Source organism: Mirounga leonina, unplaced genomic scaffold (genome assembly GCF_011800145.1).
Source record: "Mirounga leonina isolate KUSES-001 unplaced genomic scaffold, KU_Mleo_1.0 Mir_151, whole genome shotgun sequence".
Lineage (NCBI taxonomy): Eukaryota > Metazoa > Chordata > Mammalia > Carnivora > Phocidae > Mirounga > Mirounga leonina.
In genome coordinates, this window is record NW_023270377.1 from 55,619,869 (window position 1) to 55,635,533 (window position 15,665).

Here is a 15,665-nt window from a genome sequence, read left to right on the forward strand (position 1 = left end):
TGAAAACAAAAAGAGGAGGCAGAGGAAAAGAAGTAACAGTAGTGGTAAGACTCCTAATAAATGGCAGTACACCCCTGAGACGCGACGAGGAGCACCCCACTTAGCCGCGGAAGCCAGATGGCCAGGCGTCCTCCAGCCAACCGCCCGACAGGCCCGCCCCAACTGCCAGCCCCGGTCACAGTCACGTGACTGCGGAGCGGCGCGCGCCGGCCGTGGCGCCGATTGGCTGGCGGCGGGAGCGCGGGGTTTGATGGGAAGGAGTTGGCCGGGCCCATCCCTCTGTCAGTGGCGGCTGCTGCTTGCTCCGGAGACCGCTTGCGCGGTGGCCGCCGAAGCTGGCAGAGGTGGACGCAAGCGCCGGGCTCTGCCCGCTTCTTGCAGGTAAAACACTCAAAATGAGGGCAGTTGCGGGGGGGGGGGGGGGCTCGGCAGAGGGGAAGCGCGCTGCGCTTTTCTCTGGGAATTACGCTCCCGGTTTCCCTGCTTGTCTCTCCCCGGCGCCCCCGCCCCACTCCGAGTGGCCTGAGAGCGCTAACCAACGTCGCCTCCGGCTCCCCTTGATTTCCCAGCAAAGTGCCAGGGGTGACTCTGGAGTAACAGAGAACCCTTTTGGCAACACCCCTCCCCACCGCCCCCAGTAAAGGAGAGGTGTTTTCCCAGCCTTGTTCTCGGAGAGTCCGGGGGGTGACTGGGTTGAGTTGAGCATCGGCTCTTTGGCCCACCTATGTCGAGACGAAGGGTCAGAAGGTTCAACGCTAAGCTGTCGCTTCGAGTGTTTTGTCCATCTCTTTTTGTCTGAGTTTGCGGAGGCGCCACGAATTGGACAGATCGGGAGAGACCGAAAACTGTCAGTGTCATGCTGCTCGGCCCAGGCATGTGGGCGTGGATTACGTGCTGCTCAGAGAAGCCTGTCTGCAACCGTTGTTCTTATTTGAGGGAAGGTGGGCGGTGCAAGGGGTGGAGGGAAGGGCGTGGTTGCGTAGGAGTCATAGGCAAGTCCTTAGGAGAAGAGCAAATCTAAACTACCTCAATAGTTTTAACTGATGGCTGGCTCGGTTGGTGGAGCGTGGGACTCTTGATCTGGGGGTTGTGAGTTCGGGCCGCATTGGGTGTAGAGATTACTTAAAAATAAAATCTTTTAAGAATAGTTTAATTCTTTAATATTGTGTATGGGGATTGAGAGAGTTGGTATTAGTGAACTCAGTTTTGCTGATGGTGCCCTCATAGTAATAAAACCGGTGACTCACTGAGTTTTCCATGTTCTGCTTTTCCCAGTTGGCGTCTGGTTTATGTCAATTGTTTTCTCCTGTCTCTTTGGCCTGGGTGTCATCATTACCATAACTGACTCTGTTCAACAGCAGTGTGTGTGCATGTGAGTAAGCTTGGCTTCAGGCATGTGTTCAGACTGGCAGGGAATGGCAGGGAATGATAATCTCTTGTTCTCAGCAGCCCCCATAGTTCCATTTTAGGAGGAAGTTGATTTTGAACATGTTTTTAAAAACATGAGTGGTGCATTTAAAATTAGAATTCTAAGTTTCTCTGTCACCTATTAAGAACAACCCACCACTGTTAATAAATTTACAGTGTTTATATATTATTAACTTGACAGAGAATCTAAGAAGCTATATGGCTATCAACCAGGTATGATTTAATATAGAGATCTTTCTACTTAAATAGTCATTTCTTGGTAGTGTTTAGTTCAGAATGGACATCAATTTATCATGAAGACCAGAATTAATCAGCATATAATATAAGTGCTTTTAGAGGTGTACTTCTTTTCAGTAATTTTATTTTTGAGCAATAAATGTGGTGGTTTGGGATATTTCAGGATTTCCTCTTCAGTTAGGATGTTTGAAAGAGTTCTAGAACAAATCACTTTTAATCTTAAATTGAATAGTACAATAGAGAGGCCCTGTTGATGGTGACTGAATAGTTTGCACTTAGGTTTGGAACTTGATAAACATAAAAGGTAACTTTCTTGGCTGTTAAAGGCCTGCAAGATTATTTTAATGGAAGAGTCTGCAGAGTATTTTGTTTTATTTTTTAATACTAGAGCAAATGAGGGCAATACAATTTCAGTTAAAATACAAACTGTAATTTATTTTTCCAATTTTAAAATTATGAAAATAAGTACTTTATAAGAAGTTAGAAAGGTGTCTGTGTGAGGAGTATTGTCTGTACTACATGTGCTTCCTGATTGTAGTGATAATAATGGCTATAATTTATTCTGCACTCACTACTTGTTGGACACTGTGCCAAGTGATATATAATTTCATTTAATTCTTACAACAGTTCTGTGAAGTGTAGGTATTTTCACCACTACGTAGATGTGGAAACTGAGGTTAGAGAGTTTAATTTACCCAAGACCACATTGTTAGTATGCAGCTGAGCCATATTTTGATCCAGACCTTTTTTACTCCATTATTTTACTTTTCTTGAAGATTTATTTATTTTAGAGAGACAGCAGGGGGCGGGGTGAGGAGCAGAGGGAGAGAGAATCTTAAGCAGACTCGCGCTGAGCACTGAGCCCCGAGCCCCACACAGGGCTCAATCTCATGACCCTGAGATCACGACCCCAGCCAAACCAAGAGTCGGACGCTCAACCGACTGTGCCATCCAGGTGCCCCTCCATTATTTTAATACGAACTTGAAGTGAGCTGAAAATTTAAGAACGACATGGCCCAAGATTTCAAATTCTGACACCCAAACCTGAGTGAATATCAGTTAATAGGAAACATTGAAATAATATGGTGGGCATTGTTGTTTATTGAAAAACACATTAGATGCATCCAGCTCTTAAGGTCATGTCAGGTGCCATTGTGATCAGAGTGGAAAGAGACTACACAGTCATGGAAGAGTTCTTGGGGATAAGCCACTTGAGATTGAGCAATCTGTTCACTCATGGACAAACATTGATTTATGCATCAGAAAGAAATGCTAGTTATTTGCTTCCCATATATTTTGCATGTGTTGGAAGAGATGGACTAGGAAACGACAATGACCACAGCAGTAAAAACAGTTTGTATTGAGAAATTAGTTATGTGTCGGGCACTGCTATAAATACTTTCGAATGCATTATGTCACTTAAGCCTTTCGACACTTAAGAGGGTCCTTAACTATCCTTTTCCTGATGAAGATATTGAGTAACTGAGAGGTTAAGAAACTTATTTTCCCAAGGTTTCATAGTAAGTAATGGGCCACAGGAATTGGAGTTAAGATGTTTGTGTGGCAAGGAGGGAAAAAGTGTTTGAAAATAGAAGAGGTATGAAATTAAAGCTATATAGAAAGAGTTGATTTATTTAATTTTGTTATGCTTTCATATCTGTTGGAAGGTACTACCATTACATGAGTATTATAGCAAATTAGCTTCTTTAACAAATACTGGAATTCGGAATTTTAGGAAAATTGCTGGAACAATGAGGGTTAACTTGTTCTTTATGATCCTGAAAGCATGGATAGGCATTTAATGACTATTTACCCTAATGTTGTTTTAGAGGACAGATTTTAAAGCATAATACTCTGCTTCAGGGATCTTAAAGGCTAAGCCATAGTTTTTGATTCATTAGCATCAAAACAATTCTCCAAGCCAATAATTGATGTCAAGGTTGGTATTAATTGCAATATTATGCATACATTGCATATTACACTTAAAAAATGATGTGCAGTAAACAAGTAAAGGCAGTACTTGCAGACTTTCAGTACCAGTTCTGCCTCTTGCTGGTGCTAGCTGCCAAAATGATTTGGCAAATCATTTAGCTACTCTTCCATGCAGATTTAAGCATTCAGATTTAATCAAATGAAGGAATTGGGCCACATGATACACTGTACCAACACTGTCTCTTGTGTTTATAACTTACTTTCCACTTCAGTAGCTCTGTTTACCAGCTATTCGAGAATGTCAGTGGTGCTTTCATATATTTAATATATAAATATTCCAATCTAATTTATATAAAGCAGATTTTATTTTTGATTTTGTGTTATTGGGAATAACTATTTGCTTCATAAAAAGTCACAACTAAAATGCTGTGTCTGGCTATGCTACTTAATATTTTTGGGAGCAAATTACTTCACTTCCCTAGCCTCAGTTTCCGACAGAATAAAATGGGATGATAGTAATATCTAAATAATAAAATTCATGTAAAGCATTTGTTTTAGGGCCAACTAGAGATAAAGTGTTTATCAAATATTTAACTGGTATCTTTATTGTTGTCATTACTTTTTTTTAAATGTTATTTTAAAAAATTATTTATTTATTTTTTTAGTGAACTCTACCCCCAACGTGGGGCTTGAACCCGTGACCCCAAGATCAAGAGTCCCATGCTCTATCGACTGAGCCAGCCAGGCACCCCTGTTATTACCTTTAAATATTAAGAATTCTGATTTCTGATGGCTACAAACTTAACTCGGAGGCATATAACTGTTACAAACCAAAATGTGTAGGTCAGTTGTGTACAAAACACTGTGCTAGATACCATACAATTAGTTTCCAAATAGTAGGGAATTACTATATACTTGGAAAGTACCAAGTTAAATGGTTTATATAAATCCCCGCCCACAACCAGTCACCTTTCTTGGTGAGTATTTTTAGCATCTTAAGGAGGTTTTAAGATCTATTTAATGTTTTAACTGAGAAATTTATACTTCTATTCATTAAAGTTCCTGGACTTCCTACAACTGCATTTTAGAAATTTGAATACTGAGTTAATATTGAAGGATTAATAGTACTTAGGTTGAAACTTAAATGTGACTTATAACATTCATTTATAAACACCAGAATTTTTTAGGACAGTTTATAGATATTTCTGGTCCTAGAAATCAGTTTGTAAGTGAAAGTATTTTATACTTAGAATCTTTGTTATTTCTCTAATCAAGAAAGTCCAAGATCGGTATGCCTTATGCTAATCCAATCTATAAATAGTGTTGCAGAGTGAATGTGTTTACTTGGTACTGGTGTCATTTTTTATTACATTAATGGTTTTAAAAAAATGTGAGAATTATGGCCTAACTTTTTTGTGTGTGGAATGAAGTAGTTTTATACACTGACAGTATGTAACTATACCTGATAAAAATATGTAAATTTGAAAGTATACCTATACTATTTCTTGTTAAAAGAATAAAAACTTACATAATTATGGACTGGTAAATTGATTTAGAATCTAAGATGGCTGATACATTTTCTTCCACATGGTAATATTGTAATACATTTGAGAGTCATAGAAAAACGACTAAAAGAAGATAGATACACAGCTAGCTGACATGAAGGTCTGCTGGCTTGAGGGACTTAGATACAGTTTCAAAGAGAAATGTTTATTTGGGTATTGGAACAGTAGTGAACAGAGCAGAAGTCTGAAGATAGGGTAGCTTTGTGTGTGTGTGTGTGTTTTTTTTTTTTTTTTAATTAGAGAGGCAGAGGGAGAGGAAGAGTGAGAATTCCAAGCAGGCTCCACAACCAGCGCAGAGCCCAACTCGGAGTTCCATCTCAAAACCCCGAGATCATGACCTGAGCCGAAATGAAGAGTGGGATGCTCAACCCACTGAGCCACCCAGGAGTCCCTGAAGATAGTAGCTTTGAATCCTGTTTCTTCTGAGCTATTGGGCAAATCACTGAATGTCTTTTCACTTAATTTTCTTATCTGTAAAATGGTAATAATGAAGGCTGTCCTGTGAAAAGTGCTGGTATATTAAGTCTAATTTACAGAAAAGGAAATTAAAGCTCAGAAGCATTAAATGATTTGCTCAAGCTTACTAATAGTCTTGTAACCGTTATTTTCTTATTCAAAATCCATTGGCTTTCTGTTATTACTTGTAAAATGATATTATTTTAAACATTGTAAAACACCCCTAATTCCAAAAAACTAGTTTAGTTGGGAGACAGCTGAATGATAGAAATGTATCTAAGCATGTAGAATGAAAGTAGTATAGTAAAACTTTTCTTACAACACTAGGGGACCCACTTTAAAGAACAGCAAGTTGCAAAGTGGTATGAATATACGCTGCTAAAATGCTTTTCCATTTAAAAGCCTTTTCAGCTTTATTTTCACTTATAAATATGTCCTGGTGTGGAAAAAGGGATTTCTTGAAGGGTAGATTCTATCCCAAGACTATCTGAACTAAACTTCCACATAAGTGGAGTTCAAAGAAATTAATATTTTATAGTATTTTTGGGCAGTATTGCAACATCTAAATTTTATAGTGGGTATAGTGTGTGTTTAACTTTAAATACTTGCTTTATTTCTAGCTGTGAATTCCTTTGGACAATTGATGATATTTATCATTGTGCCCAGTTTCTACACATAAAAGATGGGTGGATTATTTTCTCGATGGAGGGTAAGTTAGTTTTCTTTACAGCCAGTTCTTAGTCTAATATAAAGTGTCATATAAACCTAATTGTAAAAGTCTTCTTTGTGGTATAGACTTGAGTAGAGCTTGATATTATACCTAATTCTCTTTAATTTTTTTCCTTCTCTTATGAATTAGTTGTATATTTGGACTTTAATAGTTGTACTTGCTATATAGGTATCTTAATGACTCTGTTTAACATAATTATTTTACTTTGACTTATGAATTATTTTTATTTATGCATTCATGTGCAAATGGTTATCTTTCCTTGTTTTCTTCTTCTATCTCCTACATTTCAATCTTGTTGAACTATTTGAAATTATAGTTGTATGCTACATAATATGTTTTTATGGGCTATATCTTTTTGTTTATTATGTATTTGCTGAAGTCATACTAAATACACTTTTAGGAATTAGAGGTTAAACAAAATTTGAAATGCAGTTTGATTTTATTGGTTAAGGCTTTAGAGGAAGTATCTCCAATTTAGTGCTATAAAATCAAAAATATATTAATGTTCTTTTCTAATATGAGAGAACAAACTCAGACAAACTACTTTGCTTATTTTTAACTCCTTTTTACCATAATGAGTCTAGCAATACTCGGTAGACTAGTTGCACTGTTACTGGAAATGCTTTGTTTTGGGTTGGTATTCTATTGACTCTCTGCTCCCTTTAAAACTTTATTACAGTTCTGCTTGAGGATCAAATTTATCTACTTTTCCTTTGTCTTTGTTAGGTTGAACCATATGAAATTGCCAATATTCAACCATTTTGACTTACATAAAAAGCAATTTCATATGGTTCAACCTAATGTTAACAACTCTTGTGGGAACTACAATGAATTGATATCCATTGCCCTCCTATATTATTGAGTATATAATTGGTAAGTGGTTTCTCAAGTGTTGTATGAGACATTTTGGCTGGTTTTTATTCTGGGTGTCTAAAAAATACATATTTTTTAAAGATTTTATTTATTTGAGAGAGAGAATGAGAGAGAGCACGTGAGAGGAGGGAGAGGGAGAAGCAGACTCCCTGCCGAGCAGGGAGCCTGATGCGGGACTCGATCCAGGGACTCCAGGGTCATGACCTGAGCCGAAGGCAGTCGCTCAACCAACTGAGCCACCCAGGTGCCCTAAAAAATATTTTTAACAAACTCTGCTATAATGAAGTATTCTTAGATGTCTTTTTAAAATCTGATCTTCAGGGCGCCTGGGTGGCTCAGTTGGTTAAGCAACTGCCTTCGGCTCAGGTCATGATCCTGGAGTCCCTGGATGGAGTCCCTGGATCGAGTCCCGCATCGGGCTCCTGCTCGGCAGGGAGTCTGCTTCGTCCTCTGATGCTATCCCCTCTCAGGTGTTCTCTTTCTCTCATTCTCTCTCTCTCAAATAAATAAATAAAATCTTTAAAAATAAAATAAAATAAAATCTGATCTTCAGAAAAATACTTTAGGAATTCAAAATGAAGGTAGCCTATTGATTTTGACTTTCAGAGTCCTCAGTGAACTTTTAGCAATAGTAAATCAGACCATCTTTAGTCTTGAGCTTTTAAATATATGATTTCTTTTGAATAATAATATCTAAGAAAATTTTTCTTGGAGGAAAACTTCTTTCTCTATAAAAGCATGTTCTATTGGGATTAGGAACGGTAGAAATTAAAAAGAAGAATGGTAGAAATTGAGCTGTTGGAGTTGAAAGTACTTCTAGGACTAAAAAGTCAAGTAGGAAAATGCTTATTTTTGTAACCTTATGTAGTTCTGTTTATAATTATAATTTTATTTAAATCTAAATATCATTAATAAATAGGAATACATATTGCTTGACACCATTTGAAAAAACTTATTTTTGAATTAAAATGTTCTATGGTTTTATAAGTCAAAGTGTTTCTAAGTTAGGAGTAACAAGTTTTAATGTCTCATATCTGTTTCTATAACAGACAAAACCTTCAACTGTAGAAGTTCTGGAAAATATAGATAAGGTATGTTTTTTGGCTCTGGGGTGTTTTAATTCATCTTAGGTATTGCATAAGTATTATTTCAGTATATGTATATTGTTTTGGAGACTGGACCTGGTTTGGGAATTTACAGATGATATAAAGTAAGCCTGAGAACTTTGATGTTATTTTATCTCAAAAAAAATCAGAAGTCTCTCAGTGACTTAAGAAGTCTGTGTCACTAGAACCTGTTAGGTTGAAATTAGATGTATATAGCATGGTGTAAAGCAATGTTACCAGATAGGGTAAAGTAGATTATAAGATAGTCTGCAACAGTTTTTATCAATCCGAAAAGTTCATAAACTTCATTATCAAAAACGGTTATTGCTTAGGAATATTGAGAGTGATGAATAGATGGAAAGAATCTAGTATGGGTCACTGTTTCAATTTTTATTAATTCTTTCTTTTTGTAGCCAGATTTTTAAAATTAATTAATTAATTTTTAGCCAAAAATTTTTAGACCTTATACAGAGAGAATTATTATTTATTTAGTTTAATAAATATTTATTGATGTCAATTTCATGCTTGATCTTTGCTAATTTGGTATGTCAAAAATAGTATCTTAATTTTTTATTTATTTTTAAAGATTTTATTTACTTGTCAGAGAGAGAGAGAGAAAGTGAGAGAGCGAGCACAAGCAGGGGGAATGGCAGGCAGAGGGAGAAGCAGGCTCCCTGCTGAGCAAGGAGCCTGACATGGGGTTCTATCCCAGGACCCTGGGATCATGACCTGAGACGAAGGCAGATGCTTAACCTACTGAGCCACCCAGGCATCCCTTAATTTTTCATTTAAAAGGGTGACTTGTCAGGGGTGCCTTAGTGGCTCAGTCGTTAAGTATCTGCCTTCGGCTCAGGTCATGATCCTGGGATCCTGGGATTGAGCCCCACATCGGGCTCCCTGCTAAGCAGGAAGCCTGCTTCTCCCTCTCCCACTCCCCCTGCTTGTGTTCCTTCTCTCGCTGTGTCTCCCTCTGTCAAATAAATAAATAAAATCTTTAAAAAAAAAAAAAGTGACTTGTCAGGATAGGCATTTTCATATGTTTTTAACTTCATTTCTAATTTTCTTTTTCATATTATGTTCTTTTTAAAAAATATTAAGGTATTATATTTCAGACTTAAGAGTTCTTCCTATATAATCTATAATCTATCATCTAAAAATTTTTTTGTTAATATTTTGATTTCTTTATGAAATTTGAGATTCAATTCAATAATATAGAACAATTTTCTCTTAACAGGAAATTCAAGCATTGGAAGAATTTAGGGAAAAAAATCAGAGATTACAAAAATTATGGGTTGGAAGATTAATTCTCTACTCTTCGATTCTCTATCTGTTTACATGTTTAATTGTATACTTGTGGTATCTTCCTGATGAATTCACAGCAAGACTTGCCATGACACTTCCATTTTTTGCTTTTCCATTGATGTAAGTAAATTGTTCTTTTAGTTGACCTTTCTTCTTTTTGACCAGTTAAAATATATTCAGTCTCTTTTTATTGTGAAATAGCAATGTTTCAGATTGAGTAAATTTGCTTTTTTTTTTCTTTTGCAAAGTATTTAAAAAAGTAAGCCAACTGTATTAAGCTTTAATTTATAATTCAACATACCTGAGGAATATGACTCAGTGACATCAGTAATAATGGCTCTATATGAGAATCTTTTGTAATTCTCTAATAGATGGTCATGCCCCCCTAGGGATATAGGGCAAGGAGTGGGCATTTCAGATTGTGGGTAGTTGTAAGTGAGGGAGGGGTTGTAAAACAAATAAAAAGTAACTGCCCCAATGATTCTGAATATATTCCATTCATCCCATCTCTTTTCCCGTCACTGCTATAAAGCAATTGACTCTTACTATAGAAATATTTTATAATATAGCACTTTACTGAAGGTGTGCCATAATTGAGAATTTTGAGAGACAATTGAATAAAAATTGGTTCATTCACTCTACAAATATTTGTAGGTACCAGTTTTGTAGATGTTGGAATATAATGGTATACTGTATACAAAAATACAAAATCTCTGAATGTAGATCTTAGACTACATACATTAAATTAAGTAATAAGTATGATGAATATCATGAAAGAGAAGTGTCAAATGCTATGGGAACATTTACCAGAGGCTCTAACACTATCTGTGGTGGAGGTGGGGTCAGGGATGAGTCTTTGTATTCATTTTCTATTGTTGCCACAAATTTAGCAGTTTAGAGCAACACCCGTCTGTTGTATCACAGTTTGTGTAAATCAGAAGTCCAGGTGGCTTGACTTGGGGTCTCTGCTTAAAGTCTTGCAGGCCTAAATCAAGGTAATCAATCAGTTGGACAGGGATCTTATCTGCAGTCTCTGCAGGGGGCGGGGGGAGAATCTTCCAGGTTTAGTCAGGTTGTTTGCTGACTAGTGCCGCATCTCTCTCACTTCCAGTTCTGCCCTCAGCCCAGGGAAAGCTCTGTGTTTCAGGGTTTAACTGATTATATTAGACCCACCAGGATAATCCAGGATAATCTCCCTTGCTTAGAATCAGCTGAGTAATACTTAATTATATTTGCGAAGTCCCTTCAATTATATTTGCGAAGTCCCTTCACAGCAATACCTGGATTACTGTTTGATTGTATAACGGAGGATGGAAATCTTGGGGAGGAAGAGAGATAGCTTTAGAATTCTGCCTACCACCGCCACCCTGAGGAAGTGACCTTTGAGTTTGAGACTCAGAGGATGATTATTATGTGTTGCAAGGGTGGTGTGACATGGTGGATAATCTTTTAGGCAGAAGAAATGGCATATATGAAGGCCCTGAGGGAAATAGAGAATGGTAGATTTAAAGAATTGAAAGAAGGCCAGGGGCGCCTGGGTGGCTCAGTTGGTTGAGTGACTGCCTTCGGCTCAGGTCATGATCCTGGAGTTCCTGGATCGAGTCCCGCATTGGGCTACCTGCTCGGCAGGGAGCCCGCTTCTCCCTCTGACCCTCCCCCCTCTCATGTGCTCTCTCTCTCTCTCTCTCTCTCATTCTCTCTGTCTCAAATAAATAAATAAAAAAAAAAAAAAAAAGAAAGAAAGAAGGCCAAAGTCTGGTTTATAGGGAAAGTCTGAATAGTTAGGCAAGGGGTATTTCTTGTGGGCCTTATAATCCATAGTAAGGATTTTAGGACTTAATCTAAGAGTAATGGGAAGCCATTGAAGATTTTTAAGAAGGAATATGATGTGATCATATTGTTATTTTGAAAATACTATTGAGGCTACACTATGGAGAATAAGTTAGAGGGGAATAAGAATGAATCTAAAGCAGCAAGTTAGGTTATGGTTGTCTAGGGGAAAAATGATTGACAGTGATTTGCAACTAAGTGGAGGCAGCAGAGTGGAAGAGAAGCAGATGGGCTGAATGAGACTTGAATGAGTATTGAAGAGTATTGAATGAGACTTGAATGAGTATTGAAGAGGTAGAATTGAGGTAGTATGGAGAGGCTCTTGGTGATTGGGTGGGTGTGAGGTGACAGGGAATAATTGCCTCAAGGATAAAATTTAAGTGTATGGCTTGGGAAATTTGTTTGATGGTAGTGTCATTCATCTAAATAGGAAATACCATCTAAACAGGGAATCCCATGAGGAAGAGCAGGTTTGCTCACTGAGACTAAACTACCTGTGTTCTATTTGGAGAGAGCTGCCAAGTGGGATGGTTAAGTATGAGTATGAAGCTCAGGAGATAAATTTGAGTGGGAGATATTAATTTAGAATTTGGCATCTTATAAATGTTAAACAGAGTCATCATCTGTTCATTCAGTAAATACTGGGCACCTGCAGTGTGTTAGGTATTGGGCTAGACCCTAGTGATTGAGAAAGTAGTGACAAGATCTGTGCCTTCCTGGAGCTTACGTTCTATTGGGATTGGACAGGTAAAAAGTGAGAGACGAGTAAACAAAGAAGTGCAGTGGAGAAAATAAACAGGGTGATAGAGAGGAACAGTCCTCTTTTGAGAAGGTGGTATTTGAATTGAGAACTAATGTACGAGAAAGAACCAGCTTGGGAAGAGTTGGAATTTGTGGAAGATAATTTATATAGATACAGTGTATGATAGCATATGTATCCATAGAAAGATGTAGGAAAGGATTATCCTCAAAATATTAATGGAAATTCTCCTTGGGCGGCGGAATTTTTAGTAGTTGTTTCTTTCCATATGTTTTTTGGTATTGCTTGAATTTTTTACATCAGTGTATTCTTCAGATCCTAAAAACAAAAACAAAAATCCAAGAGTTGAGGGAAGGTCTTTACAGGAAGAGAGAACAGAAAATACAAAGGCTGTGAGGTAGGAGAGAGCATGACTTATTTTAGGGTCAAAAAGATCAGTATAAGGAATGTGTGATGGAGAGAAAAAGTGATAGGGCGTGTGCTTGCAGAATCAGATAGTATCTGGATCATGGGAGGGTCATGGCCTAGGAGTTTATATTTCATTTTGGGTGAAATGGGAAGCTTGTAAAGGTTTTAATGGAAGAATGGCATGATGAGACTTAAGTCAAGAGGATCATGTGTACGGCCTGTGGAGATTGAGGAGGACAAGGGTAGAAACAGGGAGATCAGCTAGGATGCTGTTATAGGGGTTTTAAGGTAAAGATGGATTTGACATCTCAGTGGCAGTGGAGATGAATAGATGACTTGGCAGTATTTCAGAACTACAACTGAGACAACTTGGCAGGAGGAAGTGGAAGGTAAGGGAAAAGAAGGAATTGGGTGATATTTAGGTTTTTTAGTTTGACATTTGGCAGGTGTAGGATCTCTTTCTTTGGGACTGATGTAGTAAAAAATTGTGTTTGTTTAGTCTTTAGTGCAGGGCATATTTTCAAATTGGAACTCCTGGAGATCACAAAATTATAGCTTTGTATATAGATAAAAGAGCCAAAAATTGAGTGCATGCATATTACCAAATAAAACCGCTGCCATTTTCTTTATTTTTTTTCTCTTTTGGAATTTTTTAGAATGCTTCTTATCCCAGGTGTGGCAGTAGATTTTATAATGCTGAGACCCTTTCCCTTGTTCATTTCTAGTTTTTTATAAGAAGAGGGGAGAAAAAAAATTTAGAAAGGGAATAAATGTGTTGGAAGCATCTTTAAAAAACTTAGAAAAAACTCATTTGACCTCCATTTCCATATCAAAATTGATTTTTTGATTATGAAAAATTTTTATCTAGTTGCAAAAGAATGTCTGACAGGGAACTTTACTGTGCTAATTGTAATGGCTCTTCACAAACTGATTTACTGGGTCTGCTATTATGCTGCAGAAGACTTTTTTTGGGCAATAAATGATATTACTAATTGTTCTTAAAAGTAGAAAAATGTAATTTCTTTAAAAATATCTGTTATTTCTTCAGTTTGATCTTTCTACTGTTTTGAGTATGAGGCTCTATTATCCTTACTGTGTCCTTCTGCCTGTTCTGCATCACCTGCATCTAGTATTTCTTGGTTTGTTAAGCTTCAGAGCCATTTCTCACTTTGTCTCATTCACATTTGTGACCTGGTTCTCAGCTGCCGCAGCTTCTATTTCACTGAGCTCTTCACTTTTGGAAGCATAGGCCAGTTATCAAACAAAGAATAGAATTGTCCTCCTGATTGATGACAATCAAAAATAAAATACAACAACGTGAAAGTAGATGTTGTGGTATGTAGAAAGAAGACTTACCACAGGACATTTTCTTTTGTGTGAGCTATTGCCTTAGCTTATTCCTGGACTTTTTTCCTTTGGAAACAGAAATTTTGAGGTGTAGACCAGGGTTTACTTAAAGAAATGGAAGCAGAAAGAGCAATAAAATGTAGTGTTTTACTTATCACTGTCTATACTGATTATATAGCTTAGAAATCTACCTGATAACTGCAAAAAGTGACTGTTATTTCTGCATTCCAGGTTTCCCAAATGCTTTTACTGGACAGAGAAGTCATGGATTCAGGACTGAGCATATATTACATAATCATAACTATCTTAAAATTATCTTTTGTGATAGAATATCAATATTCTATATAAGATGCTGTGATTTTTATTATATCTTCTTTCCTTCATATGGAGGAACTTGGTATGATTCCACCCTATTATTTTTTTGCCTTTCAGATTCAATAATTTATATCTGATCTTTTCAACTATTACTGAAACAAATTATAACCTAAATGCTGAACTTATTTCATAGGAGTCATTAAGGCTATGGTCCATGGTGAGGGAAGGTTTGGATTACAGTTTAAATTTTATATTTCTTGATTATGCTGCCAAGTATGCATTACTGTGGGAATTGGTTCGTTTTCTAAGAGTGAACAACCATTAAGCTTTGTCTCTACCCTTAACTAACTCTATAAGCAATCCTAGACTTTTACTCCTGGATACTTTATTCTTTCAGATTATAACTTCCTAGAAATTTCATTCTCTATAAGATCATTACAGAGGCTTATTGGCATAAAACATTGACCTTCCCAGAGGATTTAACAATATTTTCCTTCTGTTTTTTTTTGTTTTTTGTTTTTTTAATTCCTCTTAAAATGCGGTTAGGGAGGGGAAAAGTTAAGCAAAGAAACTGAGGAAGGTTGTCTTATCCCTGTTTTTTTTATGTTGTTTTTTGTTTGTTTTGTTTGTTTTTTCCCCCACTTAAATTGAAAGCCATTTGAGGATAGGGCTTTGCTCTTACACAGCTTTTATTGCCTCCTTCCTGCTCCCCCTCAAACTAACTGGTAAAAATATTTCCTCAATCCATCTAGAAGAGTTGACAAGCATAATTTGTAGCCTTTTGAGGAAAGTTAAACATTTCTTCCATGGCACTCTAATAAGAATACAAAGTACCTTTCATCAGCTGTAGTTGGCTCTTAAAGGAGAAGGTATCTGTGAACATCTCTTGGTATGTACTCAAAGAGTATTTACTAAGAGGTTTTGGTAGGTAAGAAATCATTTTGCAAGCATCTGTTTTGCAATGTTGATAGATACTTGAATATTGATGGTTGATAGATATTTGAATATTGATAGTTATTCACTTGATAGAATTCTGTACTTAAAGAATAATGTACTGAGACATAATTAAGAGACAGATCCTATTCTTGGATGGGAAGATTTAGTATTGTTATGAGATCAGTTCTCCCTAAATTGATCTAAAAATGTGTGGTCACAATAAAAATATCAACAGTACTTCAAAAATCTTGGCACACTTATTCCATACCTTTAAAAAAAGGATTTACTTATTTATTTGAGAGAGAAGGGGGAGGGGCAGAGGGAGAGAGAGAGAATCTCAAGCAGAATCCCCGCTGAGCATGGAGCCCAACAAGGGGCTCGATCTCAGGACCCTGAGGTCCTGACCTGAGCTGAAATCAAGAGGGACACTCAACTGAGTA

At 37.0% G+C, this 15,665-nt stretch overlaps 1 protein-coding gene across 2 annotated transcripts in view; it reads left to right on the plus strand.

Annotated features, from left to right (window-relative positions):
* The first annotated feature begins 235 nt into the window (after positions 1-235).
* The window catches only part of LNPK (lunapark, ER junction formation factor), a 78,201-nt gene continuing 62,771 nt past the window's right edge, over positions 236-15,665 (plus strand). The window contains exons 1-4 of one of the 2 annotated variants that reach the window (XM_035007700.1): positions 236-381; positions 6,239-6,335; positions 8,271-8,312; positions 9,562-9,749. In XM_035007700.1, coding sequence (XP_034863591.1) covers positions 251-381; positions 6,239-6,335; positions 8,271-8,312; positions 9,562-9,749 — 458 coding nt within the window. In that variant the 5' untranslated portion in view covers positions 236-250. The remainder of the gene's footprint in view (positions 382-6,238; positions 6,336-8,270; positions 8,313-9,561; positions 9,750-15,665) is intronic. The other variant, XM_035007698.1, reaches the window with a different exon arrangement.